This window comes from Podarcis raffonei, chromosome 18 (genome assembly GCF_027172205.1).
Source record: "Podarcis raffonei isolate rPodRaf1 chromosome 18, rPodRaf1.pri, whole genome shotgun sequence".
Lineage (NCBI taxonomy): Eukaryota > Metazoa > Chordata > Lepidosauria > Squamata > Lacertidae > Podarcis > Podarcis raffonei.
The window spans coordinates 9,897,459-9,923,054 of record NC_070619.1 but is presented as its reverse complement, the minus strand read 5'-3'; the positions used below and the strand labels follow the sequence as shown (position 1 = coordinate 9,923,054).

General features: G+C 51.0%; 1 protein-coding gene across 2 annotated transcripts; it reads right to left on the bottom strand.

Annotated features, from left to right (window-relative positions):
* Positions 1-1,360: 1,360 nt before the first annotated feature.
* PWWP3A (PWWP domain containing 3A, DNA repair factor) lies at positions 1,361-24,088 on the bottom strand. 2 transcript variants are annotated; one of them, XM_053372467.1, is made up of 14 exons: positions 24,066-24,088; positions 21,166-21,296; positions 19,744-19,835; positions 19,156-19,250; positions 15,924-16,715; positions 12,624-12,734; positions 10,149-10,219; positions 9,959-10,035; positions 8,864-8,924; positions 8,629-8,704; positions 5,820-5,870; positions 4,337-4,767; positions 3,086-3,174; positions 1,361-1,863 (listed from the first exon to the last, which is right to left on the bottom strand). In XM_053372467.1, the coding sequence occupies exons 2-14, from the start codon at positions 21,220-21,222 to the stop codon at positions 1,773-1,775; spliced, it is 2,094 nt and encodes a 697-aa protein (XP_053228442.1). In that variant the 5' UTR covers positions 21,223-21,296; positions 24,066-24,088; the 3' UTR covers positions 1,361-1,772. The 2 variants fall into 2 exon arrangements, with proteins under 2 accessions (XP_053228442.1, XP_053228441.1); XM_053372466.1 differs by lacking the exon at positions 24,066-24,088 and adding an exon at positions 23,788-23,857.
* Positions 24,089-25,596: the final 1,508 nt, after the last annotated feature.

Here is a 25,596-nt window from a genome sequence, read left to right as displayed (position 1 = left end):
CCCTCTTGAAAAACTGTCTATAATAAATATGCTTGAAATAAACCACTCTATAAATTGACAATTGCAATCTCAACGCAGCACCCACAAACAGGCAGGTCTTCGCCCCAAGAAGCTTACAGTTAATTTATTTAGGGCAGCACGTTAATTATTTCGTTATCACATTAGTACCCCCGCTTTTTCCGTCAAGGACATGGTTCACCCCTTTCCCGTTTGACCTTCATAACAACCCTGGATAACAACCAGCTGTTTTTGGACTACAATTCCCATCATCTCCTGCTATCTAGAAATATTTAGAGGCCCAAGTTTGGGAAACGGGTCTAGACAGACCCCTGGCCTGACCCAGAGCTGAAAGATGGGAAAGACAAAGGTTAGATGCCAGAAATTACTGTATTTTTTGCTCTATAAGACGCACCAGACCACAAGACGCACCTAGTTTTTGGAGGAGGAAAACAAGAAAAAAATAATTCTGAATCTCAGAAGCCAGAACGGCAAGAGGGATTGCTGCGCAGTGAAAGCAGCAATCCCTCTTGCTGTTCTGGCTTCTGGGATAGCTGCACAGCCTGCATTCACTCCCTAAGACGCACACACATTTCCCCTTACTTTTTAGGAGGGGAAAAGGGAGACTTATAGAGCAAAAAATACGGTAAATTGGGGCCCGCTTTTTTGTGTTATCGCTACGCCCCTTGCTGGCTTTCGCTGCCCGCTCTCTCAGAAGCCCAGAGAAGCGATTTATGATTACTTCCGAGCTGCAAACTTCCGGGATGCAACACTATCTGTGTCCCTCGCTGCCGTTTTTGCAAAAAATAGAGAAAGAACCCCTCCATTAAAAATAATAAAAAAGAAACTATTGAGAAAACAGCTCGATGTTTGCTCAGTCCAGCGTTGCAATTCTTCCAAAGGACACAAGAAACCAGTCTGTCGTGGTTTTGAGAAGTTTTATTGTTTGATTAAAAAAAAGAGAATTTTGCACAGAAAGCTTAAAAGATGGAGAAAGGATGGAACGGTTCGGTACGGGTGGAAGAAGGTTTAAGGCTGTTTTAGCTCTCATCAAATTAATAATACCTGCACCGGCTGGGTTTTAAAATTCATAACGGGAATGGAGATGGAAGACTGTGAACCTAGCTGAGGTGATTCCTGGGGAAGCAAAAGCCCCAAATTTGATGCCCCTCCAGCTTTTAGAAACCTTTGCCAAAAGCAGGACGAATGGGATTTTAGACGACGACAGCGGAATGTACAGCAAAGTTTTTCCTCTTCGGGATCCAGAAAACCTCTGGAGGCCATTTAAAAGGGGAGAGGGGTAAAAGCGTTTCCTATGGACAACGAACACACACATTTTTAATATATTTTTTGCTTCCAGACATCCGTTCAAAATGGTTTGGGCTACAGCTCCCATCAGCCTGGGGCTGTAGTTCAAGACATTTGGTTTGTTGACACCAGGGAAGTAAGTCCTCTCTCAAACCGCCACCGGTTCCTGCGCAACCCATCACCCAGGGCGTCACAAACACCGATATATTATTTATTTCTGGGCTGCTCTCAAGGCAGAGAGAAAAGAGAGGGTTTCACTGCCACAAAAGTCCAGTTTGCTCTGACGGGATTGTCGTGGTTCTGGTATCACATGTACTTCTTACAGTATATTTGATACACATATATATATATATTTAAAAATAAAGGCTCTTGTGTCCTATATAGAATACGCACTTCCTATTTCATGTCACAAGTCTGATGTAGAACTTGTTGTGTGTCCTCCCGGACGGGGACGAGGGAAAAAGGCTTCACAGGCTGGCTTCCGGAGGAGGCCTCTTGCTCTGCAGATTTCTCTTCCTCTTCTTTTCTAAGATTTCTTCCTCGAATATTTCTCTTTCCCTGAAGGATAAAGAGACAGGAAAGGGAGGGGGACACACAACAAAATCTAAGCTCGTGGATGCAAAAAAATAACACAGTAATGTGTGGAGAAGTTAATGGAGGCTCGTCTTAAATACCACAGCAACAGCGGACTAAATTTTGCTAAAGACGTGGACGTTTGGAATGATATAATAATTTATTAGATTCAGGTGGGTAGCCATGCTGGTCTGACGCAGTCGAAATAAATAAAAAAAAATAAGAAATTGTCCAGTAGCACCTTAGAGACCAACAAAGTTTGTTCTGGGTATAAGCTTTCATGTGCATGCATGAAGACGTTTGAAGAAGTGTCCATGCAGACGAAAGCTTATACTCGGAACAAACTTAGTTGGTCTCTAAGGTGCTACTGGACATTAAATTTTTAAATAATTTATTATTTATACCCTGCCCATCTGGCAGGGCATCTCCAGCCACTCTGGGCGGCTCCCAACAGAATATTAAAAACACAATAAGACGTCAAAAACTTCCCTAAACAGGGCTGCCTTCTGATGTCTTCTAAAAGTCAGATAGTTGTTTATTTCCTTGACATCTGGTGGGAGGGCGTTCCGCAGGGTGGGCACCACCACCGAGAAGGCCCTCTGCCTGGTTCCCTGCAACCTCACTTCTCACAGGGAGGAAAGTGCCAGAAGTGCTGCTGTTTCTTTACCTGAATTGCTCTGACCACAGATGCACTTGTGGAAAACTCATGGAGTGTATGATTAAGCCAACCGGGGACGCAGGGTGGCGCTGTGCTCTAAACCACGGAGCCTCTTGGGCTTGCCGATCGGAAGGTCGGCGGTTCAAATCCCCGGAATGGGGTGAGCTCCCATTGCTCGGTCCCTGCTCCTGCCAACCTAGCAGTTCAAAAGCACGCCAGTGCAAGTAGATAAATAGGTACCGCTGCGGTGGGAAGGTAAACGGCGTTTCCATGCGCTCTGGTTTCCGCCACGGTGTCCCGTTGCGCCAGAAGCGGTTTAGTCCTGCCGGCCACATGACCCGGAAAGCTGTCTGTGGACAAAGGCCGGCTCCCTCGGCCCGAAAGCGAGATGAGTGCCGCAACCCCATAGTCGCCTTTGACTGGACTTAACCGTCCAGGGGTCCTTTACCTTTACCTTTTTTTTTAAGCCAACCACAACTAGGGCATTCTCTCCCTTTTTTGCAAGTTTCCCAAAAGCTGTTATGGATAAGAAGCGATGGAAGGAGTTACCTTTGGCTCACCAGAGGCCCTCTCAAGTATATCTCTTCCGCTTTCTTGTAGTCGATATGGTCCACGGCTGAAATGGCGTAGATGATGGCCTGGGGGCGAAGAGAAAGAAAATTTGCAAGTATGTTTGACACAGGGACACGGGTGGCGCTGTGGGTTAAACCACAGAGCCTAGGGCTTGCCGATCAGAAGGTCGGCGGTTCCAATCCCCGCAATGACGGGGTGAGCTCCCGTTGCCCGGTCCCTGCTCCTGCCAACCTAGCAGTTCGAAAGCACATCAAAGTGCAAGTAGATAAATAGGTACCACTTCAGCAGGAAGGTAAACGGTGTTTCCGTGCGCTGCTCTGGTTCGCCAGAAGCGGCTTAGTCCTGCTGGCCACATGACCCAGAAGCTGGACGCCGGCTCCCTTGGCCAGTAAAGCGAGATGAGCGCCGCAAGCCCAGAGTCGGCCACGACTGGACCTAATGGTCAGGGGTCCCTTTACCTTTAACTTGACACATTCAAGGAGGCAGGGTTCTGGAATGCAAAGGAAGGGCCGTGGCTCAGTGGTTAGAGCACCTCCTTTGCATGCGAAAGTTTGATCTCCAGGTAGGGCTGAGACCCTGGAGAGCCGCTGCCAAGCAGTGTAGGCGATATTGACTGAGGGTCTAACTGGCCGTGCGTAAAATCGGCACCTTATTCAAAATCGTCAGGGCTAGAATCTTAGTTCGTCTTTAGGGGGAGAGTCGCAGCTTAGTGGCGTGACGCTAAGGATCCCACATTGATGCTTTTGAATTCTGGTGCTGGAGGAGACTCTTGAGAGTCCCATGGACTGCAAGAAGATCAAACCTCTCCATTCTGAAGGAAATCAGCCCTGAGTGCTCACTAGAAGGACAGATCCTGAAGCTGAGGCTCCAAGACTTTGGCCACCTCAGGAGAAGAGAAGACTCCCTGGAAAAGACCCTGATGTTGGGAAAGATGGAGGGCACAAGGAGAAGGGGACGATGGAGGACGAGATGGTGGGACAGTGTTTTCGAGGTTACCAGCATGAGTCTGACCAAACTGCGGGAGGCAGCGGAAGACAGGAGTGCCTGGTGTGCTCTGGTCCAGGGGGTCACGAAGGGGCAGACACAACTCAACAACAACAACAACAACAAAGGATCTTATGTCCGATCCGTGGCAGCATTTCCAGGGAATCTGTGAAATCCTGGAGAGCTGCACCGGTTCAGGCAGCTCCCTGTGTCCCAACTCCTTAAAAAAAGGCCGCGATTTACCTCGGGGAACAAGACGTCCAAGATGAACTTGATACTGTCCCTGCTCACTTCTGGTAGCACCTTGGGGTCTGCCTCTTGGTAAACCCGTCGCAGGTAGTTGAGAACAAGTTCCTGTTGGTGGTCGTCCTCCAGGTAAACCTCCATGCAGGTCAGGTACGGCCGGGCGACGACAAAGTCGCGGAGCCAGCGCGACGGCTTCTTCCTCCTTAGGATGGAGCGGAGGTGGTCGTCCGCCCCCTTGGACTTCACTATGAACTCGACGATGCGCTCGTTGGCCTTGTCCCGGGCGGCCCGGGCCCGATCCGGGAGAACTTTCCTGGGGGGCTTAGCAGGCGACGGCTCGGACGGCGACTCGCCGGAGTCTGCTTCCTCCGCCTCCGGAAAGTTATCCTGCGGCGGTTCGTGGAGGACGCCTGTTCGGACGGAGTAGCCTCGGGGGGAGGAAAGCAGACGGCAATGTCACGGTTTCTTCCCCCCCCCCATTTTTTTTTATTGGTTTTCACAATATTATAAACAGACAAACAAACACACAAGACAAACAAACATAAATCATAGCCTTATTGAAAATTACACTTATTAACTTTGTTAAGTGACTTCCTCGCTTCCCCTCGGTTGAATTTCATTGCATGTCCTTTTAACGGTTTTCCAAATCCCAATTCTTATGAAATTTAACTTAAACATTAACATCCTTAAATCTTCACCTTATGGAATTAATATGTTTAATTCCATAAGGCAATGCCACGGTTTCTGCGGGAAGGCGCAGAAAAGAGCCTGCCTTTCTCTCAGGTATCATGGACAAAAAAATCATTCATTTATTGAATTTATAAACTGCCTTATACCGGGAGGTCTCAGGGTGGTTCAAAAAATAAATAAATCACAATATATAAAATAAAAATACAATAACGCCACCCCTCTAAAGGGTATGGGCTGTTGATCAGGTCAGCCAAAGGCCAGGTTAAAAAGGAAGGTCTTAGCCTGGTGCCTAAAGGTGTATAGTGAAGGTGCCAGGCAAACTTCCCTGGGGAGAGCATGCCAAAGACAGGGAGCCACTGCAGAGAAGGCCCCGTTCTCGTGTTGCCACCCTCCGGACCTCTCAAGGAGGAGGCACACGAAGGAGGGCCAAATATTATGTTCCTTCCTCCCCATCCCTCCGGTGAAACATCGAATCTGGACAGGAAAGGACACGCTATGGAGAAGAAACACGTGCACAATACCCATTTTGCAGGAGAGGAAACTGACAATGGCTAGGACTTGTCTCACTGCCGCAGAAGGAAAACGCCTACTGTATACCACGTCCCAAGAAGCCACAGACCCTCAATCCCCCAAAGCAACTTTAAAAAAAACAAAAATTGGGAGATAGTGATGTCTTGGCTGTGTGTGTGTACATGCAAAGGTGCCATTGATGGGAACCTTCTTTGATTTTGTTCCTTCTTTAGGAAACTTAATCAAAGCAGCGCGTTTTAATAGGCAATGAACTACTCACTCATCTCGTGGGCATAATACTCCAGGAAGGACCCCGTGAAAGATTCGCAGCCTGGGAACGGGGAGAGAAGAGGAAGGTTTCTCGACTAAATCCCATTTTTGGAGATTTCAAGTTACGTCACGCCGTCGCAGAACTTTGTTCCCACCGTGGAAGCCGATCATGGATTTAAAAGCAAGGCTTGAGGGGGTCATACATTAAATGAGCTTCTGCACTGTCTCTTTGCCACACTCTAGAGTTACCAAAGGCCACCAGGTTTCCCTTTAAAGTCTCCCTTGTAACATATGGTTCTGATGGCTTATTCATACAGTGTATATTTTATTCTGATGGCGTTTGTACGGTTTTGTCATGCCTTTGGGCTAGTACAGTGGTACCTCGGTTCTCAAACGTAATCCATTCGGGAAGACCGTTCGACTTCCGAAACGTTCGAAAACCGAGGCGCAAAGTGCTGGCTGCAAGTTCAACTGGAAAAATTGAAAAACGCGCAGCGGAAGTTGTTTGGCTTCCGAGGTGCGTTGGAAAACGCAAGCAATTACTTCGGGGTTTTTGGCGTTAGAAAACCAAAACATTTGGCTTCCGAGAATGTGCTGGTCCCGGGGGGAGGTTACTGTGGGGCGAGGTCCAGGACCTGAGTTGAGGGTCGGCAGACAGTCCTCCTCGGGCGAAGCGGGGTCCACAGCGGGAAGCCGGGCAAGGACAGGAACTCTGGGGGAAACAGGACTGGATGCTGGCCGAAACAGCTCATCAACGACGTTGCTCCCGCAACCTGGGACCGGGCTGACTGGCCTTTATCTTCTCTGAGGCCAGGGGCGGTCCCGGCCCCCAGGAGCCCCGCCTCTCCTGGCCTTAAGGTGAGCACTCCTCCTGGGAGAAACCAGTTCCCTTCGCCTCTCTGCCCTGAGCCTCTGCAGTTCAGGAGAGGCTGAAGGGTTACTGGGCCCAGGGGGAGACTCACCTGTAGGCACTGAGTCCTCAACCACCTCTGGAGCCAGAGCGGATTCACCTGGTGCCTGCTCCTGAGGATCCGGCACAGGTGCAGGCGCTTCAGAATCAAGGCCCTGCCCCAGTTCAGCCGGCCCTGGAGGCGGGGACTCCTGTGCAGGCTGGGATTCCTCCGGTTCAGCCTCTGAATTGGATTCCCAGGCCATCACACCGACGCTTAAAAACCGAGGTACCACTGTACAATAAACTCTTATTTACTTACTGACAGCCACGAGGCTATTCAGTGGGGGGGGGGGAGGGAAGAGAGATGGGAGATGGGTCTGTTATGTGGCTTCATTGGCTCTGCTGAGAGAGTATCCCTTGAACTCCCCCAACCTGGCCGTTACAAGAAGCAGTGTGCAAGAGCTTGCTTTCTTCCTCCCCCCTCCCAGCTTCCCTTTCCTTTTGTGTGGCGCCTCTGCGGCTGATTTTACACAATCCAGAGGTATAGGGGGCTTTATGAAACAAATAAAAAGAAATAAAAAGAAAAACATGGAACTGTGGAGAGAAAGTGGGATGGCCTGGGGTTCGGACTTGGATGCTGAACCTGAGGGATCCCAGCCTGCACAGGATTCCCCGCCTCCAGAACCAGCTGAGCCGGGGCTGGGGCTTGAGCCTGAAGGGTCCTCACCTGTGCTGGATCCTCAGGTGAGTCTGCTCTGGCTCCTGAGGGGATGGAGGACCCATTGCCTGCAGGTCCTCCACTCTCAGCCCCGTCAGAGGAAGCTGGGGTTGCCTCTGGTTCTGCTAACCCTCCAGCCTCTCCTGGGCTGCAGAGGCTCAGGGCAGAGAGGCGGAGGGAACTAAGTTCCCGCAGGAGGAGTGCTCGCCTCCAGGCCAGGAGAGGCGAGTCACCAGAGGATCGGGGCCACCCTATGCCTCAGGGCAGGTAAAAGCCAGCCAGCCCCAGTCCCAAGTTGCGGGAGCAACATTGTTGGTTACTAGTTCCTGCCTGAACCTTGTCCTGCTCTTCTGCCTGAGCTCCTGACCCGCCCTGGCTCCCTGCTTGCAAGCCTGTTCCTGACTTCACCCGACTCCCTGCCCTGCACCCAGCTTCAGCTACTACGAACTGCCTCCACGTTGCACCTTTGACCATGGTCCGGACTTGGACCTCGCCTCTTGGGTAACCCACGGGACCAGCACAGGAAGAAACAGAATACAGAGTTCTGTGCTGGTCCCGGGGGGAGGTTACCGTGGGGCGAGGTCCAGGACCTGGGTCGAGGGTCGGTAGACTGTCCTCCACGGGCGAAGCGGGGTCCAAAGCGCGGAGCCGGGCAAGGACAGGAACTCTGGGGGAACCGGACTGGGTGCTGGCAGAAACAGCTCTTCAACAACATTGCTCCCGCAACCTGGGACCGGGCTGACTGGCCTTTCTCTTCTCTGAGGCCAGGGGCGGTCCCGGCCCCCAGGTGACCCGCCTCTCCTGGCCTTAAGGCGAACACTCCTCCTGGGAGAAACCAGTTCCCTCCGCCTCTCTGCCCTGAGCCTCTGCAGTTCAGGAGAGGCTGAAGGGTTACTGGACCCAGGGGAGACTCGCCTTCCCCTGACAGGGCTGGGAGAGGCGCACTGTAGGCAATGCGTCCTCAATCGCCTCCGGAGCCAGAGTGGATTCACCTGGTGCCTGCTCCTGAGGATCCAGCACAGGTGCAGGGGCTTCAGAATCAAGCCCCTGCCCCAGCTCAGCCGGCCCTGGAGGCGGGGACTCCTGTGCAGGCTGGGATTCCTCCGGTTCAGCCTCTGAATCGGATTCCCAGGCCATCACAAGTTCTTTTGCTGCTGGAAAGAGAGGACACTCCTCACCCCCCATCCCCACTCCGCTGGCTAAGCTTACCTACTCGAACTAGGTAGTCTGTTATCAACGTGATGCACCAGTCGATATCGTGGGGGTGACTCTCTTTGGCTCTGGCCTGGGGGCAAAATCATAGCAAAACGGAAAAAGAAACAGAATATTATCTCCCCTGGGGAACACAAGCTGTGCTTTTTGTGGAAGACAGAAATGCAGAGCGGAAACCAAGGATCAGTTGTCCCCCCCCAAGAAGCTCACACCTTTGCCGTTTAAAACTTACTATCAGTTTTCCCTTCTCCTTGCATTCGTAGTGTTTCAGGTTTCTGAACGAGGTGCAGAAGCTGCAGGGGGAAGGTGGAGGGAAAAGGGATACGACGGGTTAGCAAGTGGAAAAATCTTACTGACGGCCGCAAGAACACAGATGGCTAGATACCGGAGAGAAGCAAAGCGTTTTAGTCAGTGGTTCCCCAACCTTTTTGGGGGCTCTCCCTCTTTGGTTCTCTAAAAATCACCCCCACCAGTCCTTGGAGGGGAACAAGGAGAAGGGGACGACAGAGGACAGGATAGTTGGACAGTGTTTTCGAAGCCTGGCGTGCTCTGGTCCATGGGGTCACGAAGAGTCGGACACGACTAAACAAGTCCAAAAATTATTGGCTCCCGGTGGAGTACAGGATCAGGTTTCAGGTGCTGGTTTTAACCTTTAAAGCCCTATACGGCCTAGGACCCTCGTACCTACGGGACTGCCTCTCCTAGTATGTCCCACGGAGGACCTTACGGTCTTCAAACAAAAACATCTTGGAGGTCCCAGGCCACAGGGAGGTTAGGCTGGCCTCAGCTAGAGCCAGGGTTTTTCGGCTGTGGCTCTGATCTGGTGGAACGCTCTGTCACAAGAGACTAGGGCCCCGTGGGACTTGACATCTTTCTGCAGGGCCTGCAAGACAGAGCTGTTCCACCAGGCCTTTGGCCAGGGCACAGTCTGACCCCCTCCTTTGGCAATCCTCACAGAACTCTAGCCCAATGGTTGCCATTAATCTGACTGGAACTGATTTTATAATGAAATGATTTTAGAATGTTGTATCATTTTACTGTTGTTAGCCGCTCTGAGCCCGGCTTTGGTTGGGGAGGGCGGGATATAAATAAAATTTCATTATGATTATTATTTATTCAGCAATGGGTGAGAAGCGTTTCGAATTCAGACCTACACCCAACACGCACCCAACACTCCTTGCTGAGAAAGCAGAGCAGAAATAAGTTTTTTCTGCCATTGCCTGTAGGAGCAGTTTAGAGAAAGCTCTGTGAACATGCCGGGCATCAGAGCAGCTCAGCCAATGGGTGATCGGAAGCCAGACCGGGACTGCATTTAAGCTGTACTTACCCTTTGGATTTCATGCTCAAAGTGTCCTGGATGAGGATGACGTTGGCCTTCCTGGCTTTCTGCTGCACTCTTTTCACCTGCCGGGAAGAGAAAACCCCTGTTTCATGCCTACCCCAACCCCTTGCAGGAAGGCCGGGAGAACAGCCCCCTTCCACAAAGATGCAACAAGACAGAACGTTTTTATTCTTACCACTGCCGGCCAAAAAGGTTGTCTTGGCATTCTGCACCAAACCAGCATCCCAGCTTTGATGGTACAGGGCTCTAAAGGCAGAACGGAAGCAGAGGTTGGAGGCCGGAACGGGGAATTTCCCCTCCCTTCCGGGTTAAGGCAGTGTGGTGTAGTGGTTAGAGTATCGGACTAGGACCTGGGAGAAGGGTTCGGAACTCCACTGGGCCATGGAGCTTGCTGGGTGTGACCGTGGGAGTCAGCCACAGCCTCTCAGCATAGCTGTCAACTTACAGATTTGAAAATAAGGGACCAGCAGCCTCGAAAATAAGGGATCAGCAGCCAAAATAAGGGATTTTCGGAGCACAGGTATGTTCGACTTCTGAGCCCCTCCGAGCCAAAGGCAGAAAGCCCAGCCAGCAGCCAAACGAAGCCTCAAGCAGAGGTTCCCACAGCGCAGCAACCCGGCAAAGGGGATGCAGCAAGGGAAACCACCGTCACCTCTCCGCTGGGAAGCGCTGAGCAAAGGCGAGTCCCCAGGCAACGCAGCCGATTTGATCGGCACAAGGCATGCAAGCTCCACCCCCCAGTCGTTCTTAGACTCCTTATTGGGTGAGCAACGCAGCCAAGCAACACCGTTGGAGCCTCCCTCCTCCCTGGCCGGCAGGGAGGGAGGGAGGGAGAGGAGCTGCTTCCTCTGAAACCCGGGGAATTTAAGGGACATCATCAATAAGGGACAGCAGCGGGACATGGCGCTGGGATAAGGGGCTGTCCCTCCAAATAAGGGACGCTTGACAGCTATGCCTCTCAGGCTGGCCTACCTCACAGGTCTGTTGTGAGGATTAAACAAGGTGTACCACCTTGTGCTCAGTGGAGAGAAAGGTGCAATAGTAATAGTAATTTATTATTTATACTCCACTCATCTGGCTGGGTTTCCCCAGTCACTCTGGGCAGCTCACAACAGGATATTAAAAATAAAACATCAAATATTAAAAACTTCCCTAAACAGGTCTGCCTTCAGATGTCTTCTAAAAGTCAGGTAGTTGCTTATTTCCTTGACATCTGAAGGGAGGGCGCCACCACCAAGAAGGCCCTCTGCCTGGTTCCCGGTAGCTTCACTTCTCACAGTGAGGGAACTGCCAGAAGGCCCTCGGAGCTGGACCCCAGTTTCCGGGGTGGAGACGCTCCTTCAGGTATACTGGGCCGAGGCGGAGACAACTATCAGAGGGAGAAGGCTGACCGTTAGCGGGCTGCGTCACCACGGGACAAGCCACTCCACTTTAGTTTTTGCGATCTGGACCAAACCAAGGTTGGATTTGAAACGGGCCCTAAATCAGATTGGGGTGCCCTGATAAGAAACACACCCACCCCTTTACATGTGTGCCTCTTTTATCAAAAAAGGAAGACTTGAAATGACAATGGGTTGAAATATCAGATCAAGATTTCCCCTCAATGCCACAGAGAGGTGGATGGGGAGGTCTTAGCAAAAGAGATAAGTGATGGATACTGTACAATGTATGTATAAAGATAAAGGGTAAAGGGACCCCTGACCATGAGGTCCAGTCGTGGCCGACTCTGGGGTTGCGGTGCTCATCTCGCTTTACTGGCCGAGGGAGCTGGCGTACAGCTTCCGGGTCATGTGGCCAGCAGGACTAAGCCGCTTCTGGCGAAGCAGAGCAGCGCACGGAAGCACCGTTTACCTTCCCGCCGGAGCGGTACCTACTTATCTACTTGCACTAGCGTGCTTTCGATTTGCTAGGCTGGCAGGAGCAGGGACCGAGCAACGGGAGCTCACCCCGTCATTGCGGGGATTCGAACCACCGACCTTCTGATCGGCAAGTCCTAGGCTCTGTGGTTTAACCCACAGCGCCACCCGCGTCCTATACAATGTATGTATAGAAGCGGTTAAAATTGCATAAATAAAAGTTTTGTTAAAAAGAGAGATTCTGTGATCCTGCCAGGGGTGATTTTACAGAGGGTTCCGACTGGTTCTCAGGATGTGTGTGGTAGTGGCTACAGATTGCTGGACTAGGACCTCCAACAGATTCCACACGGAAAACACTTATGTCCCTGTGGAGATGGAAGTCCCGAATTGGTGGCGCATGCCCTTTTGCCTTGCCCTCTTTATAAAGACTTGAGGGGCAATCAGAATCAGATCCATCATTTGACTATTGATTCAAAACCCCCAAATGTATTTTATATAATTGACTTTTTATTTCTATTCTTTGTATATCGTATTGTTGTTTTATTGCTATGGCCAACACAAATAAAGATTCATTCATTGATTGCTGGACTAGGACCTGAGAAAGACCACGGTTCAAATCTCCACTCGGCTGCATTAAGCTCCCTGGCCAATCGCCATCTTACAGCCTGACCTACCTCACAGGGTTGGCAGCCAAAGGCCAAACGCTCCCCACGCCTGCTTTAAACGGTTAAGATCGGGCTCGGAAAAACGCCGGTGCGGCTGGGCCGTGCCGAAAGACGGAGAACGGGCCTCACCTGGGTGCAAGAGGATGCTGGGGAGTTCCTCGTCCTCATCATCCCTGGAAGCTGGGCTGTGACTGTACCTCCTGATGGGGCTAAGGCGCAGGGAAGAGGCAGGTGCGAATCCTGTCAAAGGAAAAGGCGTTAATCAATTTCAGCTTTTACTACAGAGTACTGAGATCTTCATCACCTTGTCAACAAAGGTCCATATAGTTCAACCCATGGTTTTCCCAGCCGTGATGTTTGGAAGTGAGAGCTGGACCATAAAGAAGGCTGATCGCCGAAGAATGGATGCTTTTGAATTCTGGTGCTGGAGGAGACTCTTGAGAGTCCCATGGACTGCAAGAAGATCAAACCTATCCATTCTGAAGGAAATCAGCCCTGAGTGCTCACTGGAAGGACAGATCCTGAAGCTGAGGCTGCAAGACTTTGGCCACCTCATGAGAAGAGAAGACTCCCTGGAAAAGACCCCGATGTTGGGAAAGATGGAGGGCACAAGGAGAAGGGGACGACAGAGGACGAGATGGTGGGACAGTGTTCTCGATGCTGCTAACATGAGTTTGACCAAAGTGCGGGAGGCAATGGAAGACAGGAGTGCCTGGCGTGCTCTGGTCCAGGGGGTCATGAAGAGTCGGACACGACTAAACGACTAAACAACAACAATATCTTCTCCTGCCACCCTGAACAACACTGAGATCTTTCCCCTCTCCTTTTTCTTAAAAAAACAAACCGACCTGCTGCTTTAGTGGGGAGGGGGAGACAACCACTTGTGCGTTGCAAGGTGCACACAGGAGGGGCAGAGTCAGGAAGAATTGTGGGGTAGGAGCAGCCCTGCCCTCCTGGCATGAGATAGCTGAGTTGGTGGAGCATGAGACTCTATGGGACCGCCTCTCCCGGTATGCCCCACGGAGAGCCTCAAGGTCCATAAATAGCAACAACCTAGTGGTCCCGGGCCCTAAGGAAGTCAGATTAGCTTCAACCAGAGCCCAGGGCCTTTTCAACAGTGGCTCCGGCCTGGTGGAACGCTCTGCCTCATGAGACCAGGGCCCTGCAGGATCTGCTTTCTTTCTGCAGGGCCTGTAAGACAGAGTTGTTCTGCCTGGCCTTTGGCTTGGAGCCAATTTGATTCCCTCCCCCTCTTTCCTTTTCCTTTCTCCTCCTGTGATGAGGCTGCATTTTAATATTTCAATATTTTAATTGTTGTATTCGGTCTTGTTTTTAAGTTGTATTCCCTCAACTTGTTTTTATTATTGCTTGTTAGCCGCCCTGAGCCCGGCCTTGGCTGGGGAGGGCAGGGTATAAATAAAAATTATTATTATCATTAAATCAACAGGGTTGTGGGTTCGAGTCCCACCCTGGGCGAAAGATTACTGCATTACAGAGGGTTGGACTAGAGGATGACCGTGGTCCCTTCCCAACTCTACAATTCTTTGATTCTAGGATCAACGCCATTCCAGCACTGTAGCGAAGTTAGGAAATTTCAATAGACCAAACTTTGGTCAAGTAAGCAGCAAAGTATTATGGGAAGTTCAAAAGCCATAAGATTTATGGGGAATGGGTTCTTGTTGCTTTAACACTGCAGACTAACAGTCTCCAAATGTGTGAAGTTGCTTATCTCAGGAAGGAACTTTTCCAGGTTGGTTAGTGGTCATCTAACACCCGGTACCTAACTCATTCACACCCAAATAGTGTTGTTATCCACCCTAATCACTCTGGGAATGTGTAGCTGGTAAATGTCGGAGGAAGGGAGGAACTCTTTGATCCAAAGTCCTGGGAACTAACGAGCTCAGCTGTCACAAGTTATAATTATTAGCCAACTAGCTGACCATTGGTGAATTTAAACATAATCAAGAATTGCGATTGGGTCCGAGTTCCGTTACATCTGTTGAATTTCTGCCTGCATTTTGTGGAAACAATTTGCAGGGTGGGGCAGCCGGTAACTAGGAAGTATAACCTTCTCCCTTGGGTTATGTCTTCTGGTGCCCTGGTACAGGCGAGTGGTGGCAGCAACTACCGTATTTTTCGCTCTATGAGACGCACCAGACCACAAGACGCACCTAGTTCTTGGAGGAGGAAAACAAGAAAAAAAATATTCTGAATCTCAGAAGCCAGAACAGCAAGAGGGATCGCTGTGCAGTGAAAACAGCAATCCCTCTTGCTGTTCTGGCTTCTGGGATAGCTGCACAGCCTGCATTCGCTCCGTAAGACGCACACACATTTCCCCTTACTTTTTAGGAGGGAAAAAGTGAGTTTTATAGAGCAAAAAATGCGGTACCTTTTTTGATGCGTTTTGTCCTGTAAAAAAGTACAGTGGTGCCCCGCAAGACGAATGCCTCGCTAAACGAAAAACTCGCAAGATGAAAGGGTTTTCTGATTTTTAGCGGCTTCGTAAGACGAATTTCCCTATGGGCTTGCTTCGCAAGACGAAAGCCCATAGGGAAATCTCCGGGGACAGCGGGGAAGCGCAGCGCGCCTTCTCCTCTGTTCCCGGACCTGTCCTGAAGGCTTGCGGTGAGAGGTCCGGGAACAGAGGAGAAGGCGCGCAGCGCTTCTCCTCTGTTCCCGGGGCTTGCGGTGGGAGGAGGGTTTTTCCTCCCCACCGCCAACATTCAGAACAGCTACCCCTATCCGCAGCTTGGAGAGCCCTGCGGGGAAGTCCTGCAGGGCTCCCCAAGCTGCAAATGTCTGCCCAGCGCGAGAGGCGCTCTGCTTAAGAGCGCCCCTCGTGCGGGGCAGCAGGCTGCTATCCGCAGCTTGGAGAGCCCTGCGGGGAAGTCCTGCAGGGCTCCCCAAGCTGCGAATGTCTGCCCCGCGCGAGGGGCGCTCTGAAGCAGAGCGCCCCTCGCGCCGGGCCGCAGGCTGCTATCCTCAGTCTATGCAGCCCTGGGGAACTCTTCTGAAGGCTGGCGGCGGGAGAAGGGCTTTTCTTCCCACCGCCAGCCTTCAGAAGGCTGTTCTGAAGGCTGGGGGTGGGGAGAAAAGTCCTTCTCCCCCCGCCAGCCTTCAGAAGAGGTCCGGGGACAGACTGTCCCCGGACCTGGTCTGAAGGCGGTCTCCATAGGAACGCATTGATTGATTTTCAATGCATTCCTATGGGAAACGGTGCTTCGCAAGACGAAAAACTCGCAAGAAGAAAAAACTTGCGGAACGAATTAATTTCGTCTTGCGAGGCACCACTGTATATGCTGCCGGTCGCCGTTTCTCTAAACCTGATCCAGCTGGACGGTAAGGACAGGTGAGGGAGGGGTGCGTGGCCGGAACATTACTACAAAGACACAAATACCTTCCTCCGCCCTGCCAAAGCATGCAAGCTACCTTCTTCGTCTTCAGAATCCAGAAGCTGGAACTGTTTCACGCTGAAGGACGCATCCTGCCTCTGCCCCGCCTTGCCTCCCGAAAGGGACTCTGCAGAGGAGTTCAAGTCCCCCGGACGACTCCTTCCTTGACTCCGTTTCCGCCGCGTTCCCTTCGGGCGCCTGCTGCCGTTGGGGCCTCTGCTGTATCTCCCTCCTTCCTCTCCCCTGGCTGGTTCAGCTGAAACGCACCTGGCGGGGGAGCCCAGCAGTTTCTTCCGCACCCCGGGCCCCGCGAACCTGGCCCGGGGCTTTCGAGAGGCGGCCGCCGGGGTGCTCGTTCTGTTTGGTGAGGGAAAGCCGCTGCCCTTGCCAGACCTGCCCCGAGATGGGCAGCGCCCCTCGCCCCTCTCCTTAAAGGACCGCAGCTGCCTCCGGCCTGCGTCAGATGTGGGCGACGGTTCCTGCTGTTTCTGGGGAGTTACGGTCATTGCTGCTTCAGAAAAGGAGCAGTTCTGGCCAGCTGCCTCCCCAAAGTGTTGTGGTTTAGAGATGGGAGATGCCTTGGAGCCGAGGCAACACGCGACGGTACTCTCCCTGCTTTCTCCCTCGTGCGGGTCCCTTGGAGAATGGAGCTGGCGACATTTAGCTGAACACTCCAGCGATGCTCCGGCGGAGGTGTTATTCCGGGGTGACGCTTTGCCTTTCCGCCCCTTGGGTGAGACGGAGTTTTCGCTCAGGATATCCAGGGCCTTCCGGAGAGCATGCCGGTAGATCAGCTCATCTATGGCTTTGCGGTTTTTCTTGCTCTGACCTGTTGAGATAATAATAATAAATAATAAAATTTTATTTCTATCCCGCTCTCCCCAGCCGAAGCCGGGCTCAGAGCGGCTAACAACAGTAAAATGATACGACATTCTAAAATCATTTCATTATAAAATCAGTTCAAATCAGATTCATGGCAACCATTGGGCTGGAGTTCTGTGAGGATTGCCAAAGGAGGGGGTCAGGCTGTGCCTTGGCTAAAGGCCTGGTGGAACAGCTCCGTCTTGCAGGCCCTGCGGAAAGATGTCAAGTCCCGCAGGGCCCTAGTCTCTTGTGACAGAGCGTTCCACCAGATCGGAGCCACAGCCGAAAAAGCCCTGGCTCTGCTTGAGGCCAGCCTAACCTCTCTGCGGCCTGGGACCTCCAAGATATTTTTGTTTGAAGACTGTAAGGTCCTCCGTGGGACATACCAGGAGAGGCGGTTCCGTAGGTATGAGGGTCCTCAGCCGTATAGGGCTTTGAAGGTTAAAACCAGCACCTGAAACCTGATCCTGTACTCCACCGGGAGCCAGTGCAGCTGGTATAGCACTGGGTGAATGTGATCCCGTGGCGAGGACCCTGTAAGGAGTCTCGCCGCGGCATTCTGCACCCGCTGGAGGTTCTGGGTCAGTCGCAAGGGCAGCCCCACGTAGAGCAAGTTACAATAATCCAGTCGAAAGATGTGTCGAAATGACTCAGGAGCTGAGTTTGCCCTCCACTACCCCCACCCCGGCCAGCCTTGTCATTCCTCTCTGAGCTGCTTGCAGAGGGAAAGGGCGGCATACAAACGAGACCATTGTAACCAGATGGAAACACTAGGGGAGAGAGTTGCAGCTACAGTGGTACCTCGGGTTACATGCACTTCAGGTTACATACCCTTCAGGTTACAGACTCCACTAACTAATAGTAACCTCGGGTTAAGAACTTTGCTTCAGGATGAGAACAGAAATCGTGCTCCGGCGGCATGGCAGCAGTGGGAGGCCCCATTAGCTAAAGTGGTGCTTCAGGTTAAGAACAGTTTCAGGTTAAGAACGGACCTCCGGAACGAATTAAGTACTTAACTGGAGGTACCACTGTATTTTGCTCCCCTCTTTGCTGGATAGCTACGAGGACTGGACCTCCAGCTTGGCTATGCCCAAAGGGCCAATAGCCCCCACCTTTGGTAAAAGGTAAAGGTAAAGGACCCCTGGACGGTTAAGTCCAGTCAAAGGCGACTCTGGGGTTGCGGCGCTCATCTCGCTTTCAGGCCGAGGGAGCCGGCATTTGTCCGCAGACAGCTTTCCGGGTCATGTGGCCAGCAGGACTAAACCGCTTCTGGCACAATGGGACGTTTCACTCTCTAAACGCCGAAAACCCGGAAGTAAATGCTTCCGTTTTCAAACGTGCCTCGGAAGTCGAACGGCTGCTGCTGCGGTTTTTTTTCAGTTTTCTCCACTGACTTTGCCGACCCCCCCCTTTGGGCCTCAGTTGTCAGACGTTTCGGAAGTTGAGCGGTCTTCCAGAACAGATTACATTCGACAACCGAGGTACCACTGTATACAGGCTTCTGAAGCCCACGCCCTTGTATATTTTTAGACAGCAGGCGAAAAAGTTTCTCTTCAACCAGGCCTTGGGCTGATTACTATTATAAAGGAAAAAGGTAAAGGGACCCCTGACCATTAAGTCCAGTCGCGGCCGACTCTGGGGTTGTGGCGCTCATCTCGCTTTACTGGCCGAGGGAGCCGGCGTACAGCTTCCGGGTCATGTGGCCAGCAGGACGAAGCCGCTTCTGGCGAACCAGAGCAGTGCACGGAAACGCCGTTTACCTTCCCGCCGGAGTAGTACCTATTTATCTACTTGCACTTTGAGGTGCTTTCGAACTGCTAGGTGGGCAGGAGCAGGGACCGAGCAACGGGAGCTCACCCCGTCACGGGGATTCGAACCTCCGACCTTCTGATTGGCAAGTCCTAGGCTCAGTGGTTTAACCCACAGTGCCACCCGCGTCCCTGATTACTATTATACAGGCTTTTAAATGTGTTTTTGGGAAGGAAGGGTTATTGTTTTTTCTGCTTTAACTATTTATTTGTGTTGCTCACTTGCGTTAACTGCCCCGAGATCTTTTTATGAAGGGTGGTACAGTGGAACCTTGGTTTTCAAACGGCTTAGCTGACGATCAAATTGGAACCTGAACGCCAAAAACTCGGAAGTAAATGCTTTGGTTTGTGAACTTTTTTTGGAAGCCGAACACCCGATGCGGCTGTCGGCTATTGTTCCCAGGGCACCTGCGCAAATCGGAAGCCACGCTTTGTTTTTTGGAACTTCCAGACCGTAGCATGTTTGAGAACCAAGGTGCCACTGTATATAAATCTAATAAATCATCATCATCGTTATAAAATACTTCTGGATCCCAGTCGCTGTAAGACAAGGGAGGAGAGAAGGCTCTTGTGCTCAGGTTGTGCCCCGGGAATTACCTTCTGAGGCGTCGGGTTGGCCACCTAACCGAGAGGCGATGCTGTTGATGTCCTCCTCCTGCAAAGGTTTGACGTCTGCGTGGCGTACAACAATCCTTTTAAGAAGTGAGAGAAAGCAGTTAAACACCCCCACCATAAAGTAAAGGTAAAGTACCCCTGGACGGTTAAGTCCAGTCAAAGGCGACTGTGGGATTGTGGCGCTCATCTCGCTTTCAGGCCGAGGGAGCCAGTGTTTGTCTGCAGACAGCTTTTCACGTCATGTGGACAGCAGGACTAAACCAATGGGACACCGTGACAGAAACCAGAGCGCATGGAAATGCCGTTTACCTTCCTGCCACAGCGATACCTATTTATCTACTTCCGCTGGTGTGCTTTCAAACTGCTAGGTTGGCAGGAGCTGGGGCAGAGCAACAGGAGCTCACCCCCAGCGCAGGGATTCGAATCGCCGACCTTCCGATCGGCAAGCCCAAGAGGCTCAGTGGTTTAGACCACAGCGCAACCCACGTCCCTACCCCCACCATACCGTGGTCCCGTCCAGCAGCGTCAACTTCAACAAGGGAGCTTGAGATGCTAGACGTGCAACTTAACTGTTTATTCAGGCAGAGAATTTCAACCAGAAGGGTTCTCGGCGTGCTCTTCGGATCTTGTCGCCTTCTGGAAGTCCGGCCGGCGGACAAAACCTGAAGGATGCAGGAACGCAACGTACGCTTGTGAGATTTCTTAACGTTAAGGTCCCACAGGGCGGGTCTCAACAAAACGGAACGGTGTAAAGACAAGAAAAAGATGTAGGTCGCACTAATAATAATAATAATAATAATAATAATAATAATGGTAAATAATTTCCTTCACTTTAAGTAATCTTATCACTTGAAATAGTAAAGTGGACATTTAATTCTGGAATAGCGATGGGGGTCACAGAATGGTGCCTACGCGTCTGTTTGAAAATTGTGGATTTTTAAAAAAAGTGATCCCGGCCTAACATGCAAGCGAAAACATAAGTTGTGTTCTTTTTCTTTGCGCTACTGTCATCGCCGTTACCATTCGCGCCCAAGCTAATTTCAACTCCACTGCAGTGACCTGTAGGATACAGTGCATTTAATGCTGATATTCCACATTTATTTGCGTGGAACTTACTTCCAAATAAACGTGCTTAGGATTTCAGTCTTGATATTTTTCTCTTACTCCTTTCCTTTTCTGTGAACCGCCCTGAGACCTCTGGGTGTAGGGCGGTATATAAATTCAATAAATAATAGATAATAGATAAGAAGAAGAGACATATCCGATTTTTTTTTATTTATTGAATTATAACCTGCCCTTTCTCCTTAAGGAGCCCCAGTTGGCAAAAGCAGGTTCACCTTTAAATAAAGAAAGAAATACCTTTAAATAAATAAATTGGCTGGGGGGCCGCAGAAAGCTGCTCGGGTCCCGATCCAAGTGGGAAGGGAGGCCTGCTGTTGGGACAACCCATCAGTGCTGCCAGAGACCCCCTGCTATACCTCGGGGGGAAATACCATGAGTATCCTAAACTTCCTCCAACATCCTGGTATGGCATAGTAATAGTAATAATAATAATAATTTATTATTTATACCCCGCCCATCTGGCTGGGCTTCCCCAGCCACTCTGGGCGGCTTCCCCAAAAAATATTAAAATACTATAATACATCAAACATTAAAAGCTTCCCTAAACAGGGCTGCCTTCAGATGTCTTCTAAAAGTCTGGTAGTTGTTGTTCTCTTTGACATCTGGTGGGAGGGAGTTCCACAGGGCGGGTGCCACTACCGAAAAGGCCCTGTGCCTGGTTCCCTGTAACTTGGCTTCTTGCAGTGAGGGAACCGCCAGAAGGCCCTCGGTGCTGGACCTCAGCGTCTGGGCTGAACGATGGGGGTGGAGACGCTCCTTCAGGGATACTGATATACTGATCGCCTTCCCATAGCAGCCACTGGTAGAGATGGGGAGCAAAGCAAACAGAGAGGAGATAAAAAGGTCCCGAGATGTTCAAATGAGTATCACCTTTGCAGGCCACCACCGTTTCTTCCACGTGCAAAGGATGTACTTTGCCTTCTTCATGGTTGCCGTTCATGGAGGATAGCGGGCAAGCGAGGATTTGAGGTGAGGGCTGGTGACCGCCAGGGTTCAAGGATCTGAAAAGACAAAATATCCCATTACTGCGCCTTCGCTCGTAAAATGGCGATTCCTGCATTGCAGGGGCTAGGCGACGCTTGGAGTGCCTTCCGACTCTCCGATTCTGTGAAAAGCAGCCTTGTCCAATGGAAAAGCTAAGAAGAATGTAGCTGGATCAGGCCAGCCCAATGTCCTGTACTCACATCAAGACTCTCATCAAACCTCATAATAATATCAGTAATAAATGAACCTAGATATCTCCCACCAGCGCAAGAAAGCTCCTTTGACTGGTTTTTTATCCTATGAACCAATTAAGGGTGGTATGTTGTTGTTGTTGTTTAGTCGTTTAGTCATGTCCGCCTCTTTGTGACCCCCTGGACCAGAGCATGCCAGGCACTCCTGTCTTCCACTGCCTCCCGCAGTTTGGTCAGACTCACGTTCATAGCTTCGAGAACACTGTCCCACCATCTCGTCCTCTGTCGTCCCCTTCTCCTTGTGCCCTCCATCTTTCCCAACATCAGGGTCTTTTCCAGGGAGTCTTCTCTTCTCATGAGGTGGCCAAAGTCTTGGAGCCTCAGCTTCAGGATCTGTCCTTTAGACCACAGCACCTCCCGCGTCCCTTAAATTTTTTTGTGTTGTTATTGTCCATGGAGTTTAATATGGTCTGAAGCTCAACATCAAAAAAACAAAGATCATGGCCACTGGTCCCATCACGTTCTGGCAAATAGAAGTGGAAAAAATGGCGGCAGTGAGAGATTTTACTTTCTTGGGCTCCATGATGATCGCAGATGGTGACAGCAGCCACGAAATTACTTTGGCCACCTCGGGAGAAGAGAAGACTGCCTGGAAAAGACCCTGAAGTTGGGAAAGATGGAGGGCACAAGGAGAAGGGGACGACAGAGGACGAGATGGTGGGACAGTGTTCTCGAAGCTACGAATATGAGTTTGACCAAACTGCGGGAGGCAGTGGAAGACAGGAGGGTCTGGCGTGCTCTGGTCCAGGGGGTCACGAAGAGGCGGACACCACTAAACGACTAAACAACAACAAAAGTATATGTATTAGGACAATCCTTGCCGACACAGGTCCGTATAGTTCAATCTATGGTTTTTCCAGAAGTGATGTATGGAAGTGAGAGCTGAACCATCAAGAAGGCTGATCGCCGAAAAATTGATGCTTCTGAATTATGACGCTGGAGGAGACTCTTGAGAGTCCCATGGACTGTAAGAAGATCAAACTTCTCCATTCGGAGGGAAATCAGCCCTGAGTGCTCACTGGAAGGACAGATCCTGAAGCTGAGGCTCCAAGACTTTGGCCACCTCCTGAGAAGAGAAGACTCCCTGGAAAAGACCCTGATGCTGGGAAAGATGGAGGGCACAAGGAGAAGGGGACGACAGAGGACGAGATGGTGGGACAGTGTTCTTGAAGCGACCAGCATGAGTTTGACCAAACTGCGGGAGGCAGTGGAAGACAGGAGTGCCTGGCATGCTCTGGTCCAGGGGGTCACGAAGAGTCGGACACGACTAAACAACTGAACAACAAACAACAAAAGTATATGTATTAGGACAATCCTTGCCGACAAAGGTCCGTAAACAGTGGGCTAAACCACAGAGCCTAGGACTTGCCGATCAGAAGGTCGGCGGTTCGAATCCCTGCAATGACGGGGTGAGCTCCCGTTGCTTGGTCCCTGCTCCTGCCCACCTAGCAGTTCAAAAGCACGTCAAAGTGCAAGTAGATAAATAGGTACCGCTCTGGCGGGAAGGTAAACGGCGTTTCCATGCGCTGCTCTGGTTCGCCAGAAGCGGCTTAGTCCTGCTGGCCACACGACCCGGAAGCTGGACGCCGACTCCCTCGGCCTGTAAAGCGAGATGAGCGCCGCAACCCCAGAGTCGGTCACGACTGGACCTAATGGTCAGGGGTCCCTTTACCTTTATCTTGGGTTAAGAACTTAATTTGTTCTGGAGGTCCGTTCTTAGCCTGAAACTGTTCTTAACCTGGAGCACCACTTTAGCTAATGGGGCCTCCCGCTGCGCCACCGGAGCACGATTTCTGTTCTCATCCTGAAGCAAAGTTCTTAACTCAAGGTACTATTTCTGGGTTAGCGGAGTCTGTAACCTGAAGCATATGTAACCCGAGGTACCACTGTAGTTCAAGCTATGGTTTTCCCAATAGTGATGGAAGTGAGAGCTGGACCATAAAGAAAGCGGACACGACAAAATGACTAAACAACAACAACACTAAATCTAATTAATAATAATAATAATAATCAGGGAGGGGATTTGAGTCCCCCTCACCCCATTTTCTTTGAGCCCCCCCTCACCCCGTTTTCTTGACACAGGTATCTCAGCCATCCCATTATGGGGGTGAGAGTGGCGGGCTGCGTGAGGGTCGAGGGGCGTATTATGGGATAGGGAACTCTCATTTCCTGGAATGATAATGAGAATACAGTCATAGGTTTTCCTCACCATGGCTCCCTCCTGGCGAATTCTTTTTAAACTACTGTTATTAATTACCTCAGTCCCCTCACAACGAGGCGGGGAAGTGGGGAGGCGGGATTCGAACCTGCCACGCCTCGGGACCGTCTAGATTTGGGGGGTTTTCGTCTTCCCTCTTCCCTTTTGGTCGTTGACGCGAGGTTGACAGGCCACGCCCCTCGCCCCTCCCACTTACTCCATTCGTCGCCGCTGATTGGAGACTTCGTTGCCTCGCCCCGCCTCCCCTCCCTCCGCCCAGCCAATCCGCGCGAGGGATTCACCCGCCCCCTCCCACTTCCCACCGACTCCCACCTTACCTCACCAAACCGCCTCGACTCCCGCGAGAGGCGCGAGTCACCAATCAGAACGCGGTAGGCGGTGGGGGGAGGAGTTTAGGGGTCGCCATGGCGGCGGCTTGTTTGCGTGCCCGCCTCCCGAAGAGTCGCGTGCAAACGCGGAACGGTTTCTTTCAGCCCTCTGGCCAATCAGGATGGAGAATGTGACGTCACTCGCCGGCGCGCGCAGGAGGGGGCGTTCCCGTTTCCAGCTCCGCCCCTCGAAGTCTGTGGCTTTTGCGCTTGCGCTTTCCCCTTCCTCGCGCGAGGAGGCTATTTTGGACCAACGGTCGTCCGTGCGCGCTTTGAAATTGGGTGGAGAAACACCAGCCAATCGGAGCGCCGTTCGGCTGCGCCGCCGCTTCTGATTGGCCACAGCCGCTCCGCTACGCCCCGTCATCATTATACTTTCCCGCCTTTTTCGCCCTCTGAGGGAAACTGAGGGAAAAGCTTTTGCCTTTTTTTAACGCTGTCATGGTGGCTTGAAGCCCCAGCTCCATGGGGTACGCAGCATGAGACCCTCCCTGCCCACAGACTGTCTCAGCAGTGATACATGCTCTGGTTATCTCTCGCTTGGACTACATTGGTACCTCGGGTTAAGTACGTAATTCGTTCTTAACCTGAAACTGTTCTTAACCTGAAGCACTGTAGCACCCTGCTTGTGGTTAACGCTTAGCTGGAATGAAATAGTCAACGCAGCAATAGAGAAATTAAAATAATAATTTATTTGTCGGACAAATAAATAAGAGGCACAGTGGTATATGGTTCCCAAGCTCTGGCCTGCCCTCCTGCCATTATGGCCAGCACTTATATTTCCTCAGCCCAGCCCCCTTGCTCCTCCTTTGGCTGCCTCTGTCCAATCAGCCTGGTTGAAATTCCTATTGGCTGTTTGCTAGAACCAATCATAAAAGATACACCCATTTCCTATTACCTTTTATGGGAGACAGAGAGCTATATTTATAAATGGCAAATAAGTAGTCATATATCTTACATTTACCTCGACCAGGCACCTTAATTACCAGATAACCTTTGGCCCCTCTTGCCCTATTCCCTGCAAAACAGATGGCTAATGGTTCTAATTTTATCTTAAACAGAGATCTTGGGTTCACCTCCTCACACACCATCTATGAAAGATCTCCTTCTTTGGAGGTCTTTAAGCAGAGGCTTGACAACCATATGTCAGGAGTGCTCTGATGGTGTTTCCTGCTTGGCAGGGGGTTGGACTCGATGGCCCTTGTGGTCTCTTCCAACTCTATGATTCTATGAAATAAGAATCTAACATTTCCTACTTTCTAAATCCTTTGCATAATTACATTTAAGCCAATATATTTCATAACATATATAGTTTTTTAGAAGAAAGGGAACTTAGTAAAAGCTAAGCTAAATTCTAAGTTTTCTAAAGATTCAAAGCAGTTTCAGAAAGCTGCTTTGCCTAGTCCAGCTGCTGTTTCTATTTGCCCTTTTAACCTTATGAAAATGTGGCTCAAGTCTCTAATGGCACAATAATTCTTAC

What these genes read in the sequence shown, in the direction of transcription:
- PWWP3A (XM_053372467.1), bottom strand. Translation starts at nt 21,222, where the DNA reads ATGAAGAAGGCAAAGTACATCCTTTGCACGTGGAAGAAACGGTGGTGG. An exon ending in CCAACCCGACGCCTCAGAAG is followed by an intron (nt 16,716 to 19,155) that starts GTAATTCCCGGG and finishes TTATCTCAACAG; the next exon opens with GTCAGAGCAAGAAAAACCGC. An exon ending in AACCTTTTTGGCCGGCAGTG is followed by an intron (nt 10,036 to 10,148) that starts GTAAGAATAAAA and finishes TCTTCCCGGCAG; the next exon opens with GTGAAAAGAGTGCAGCAGAA.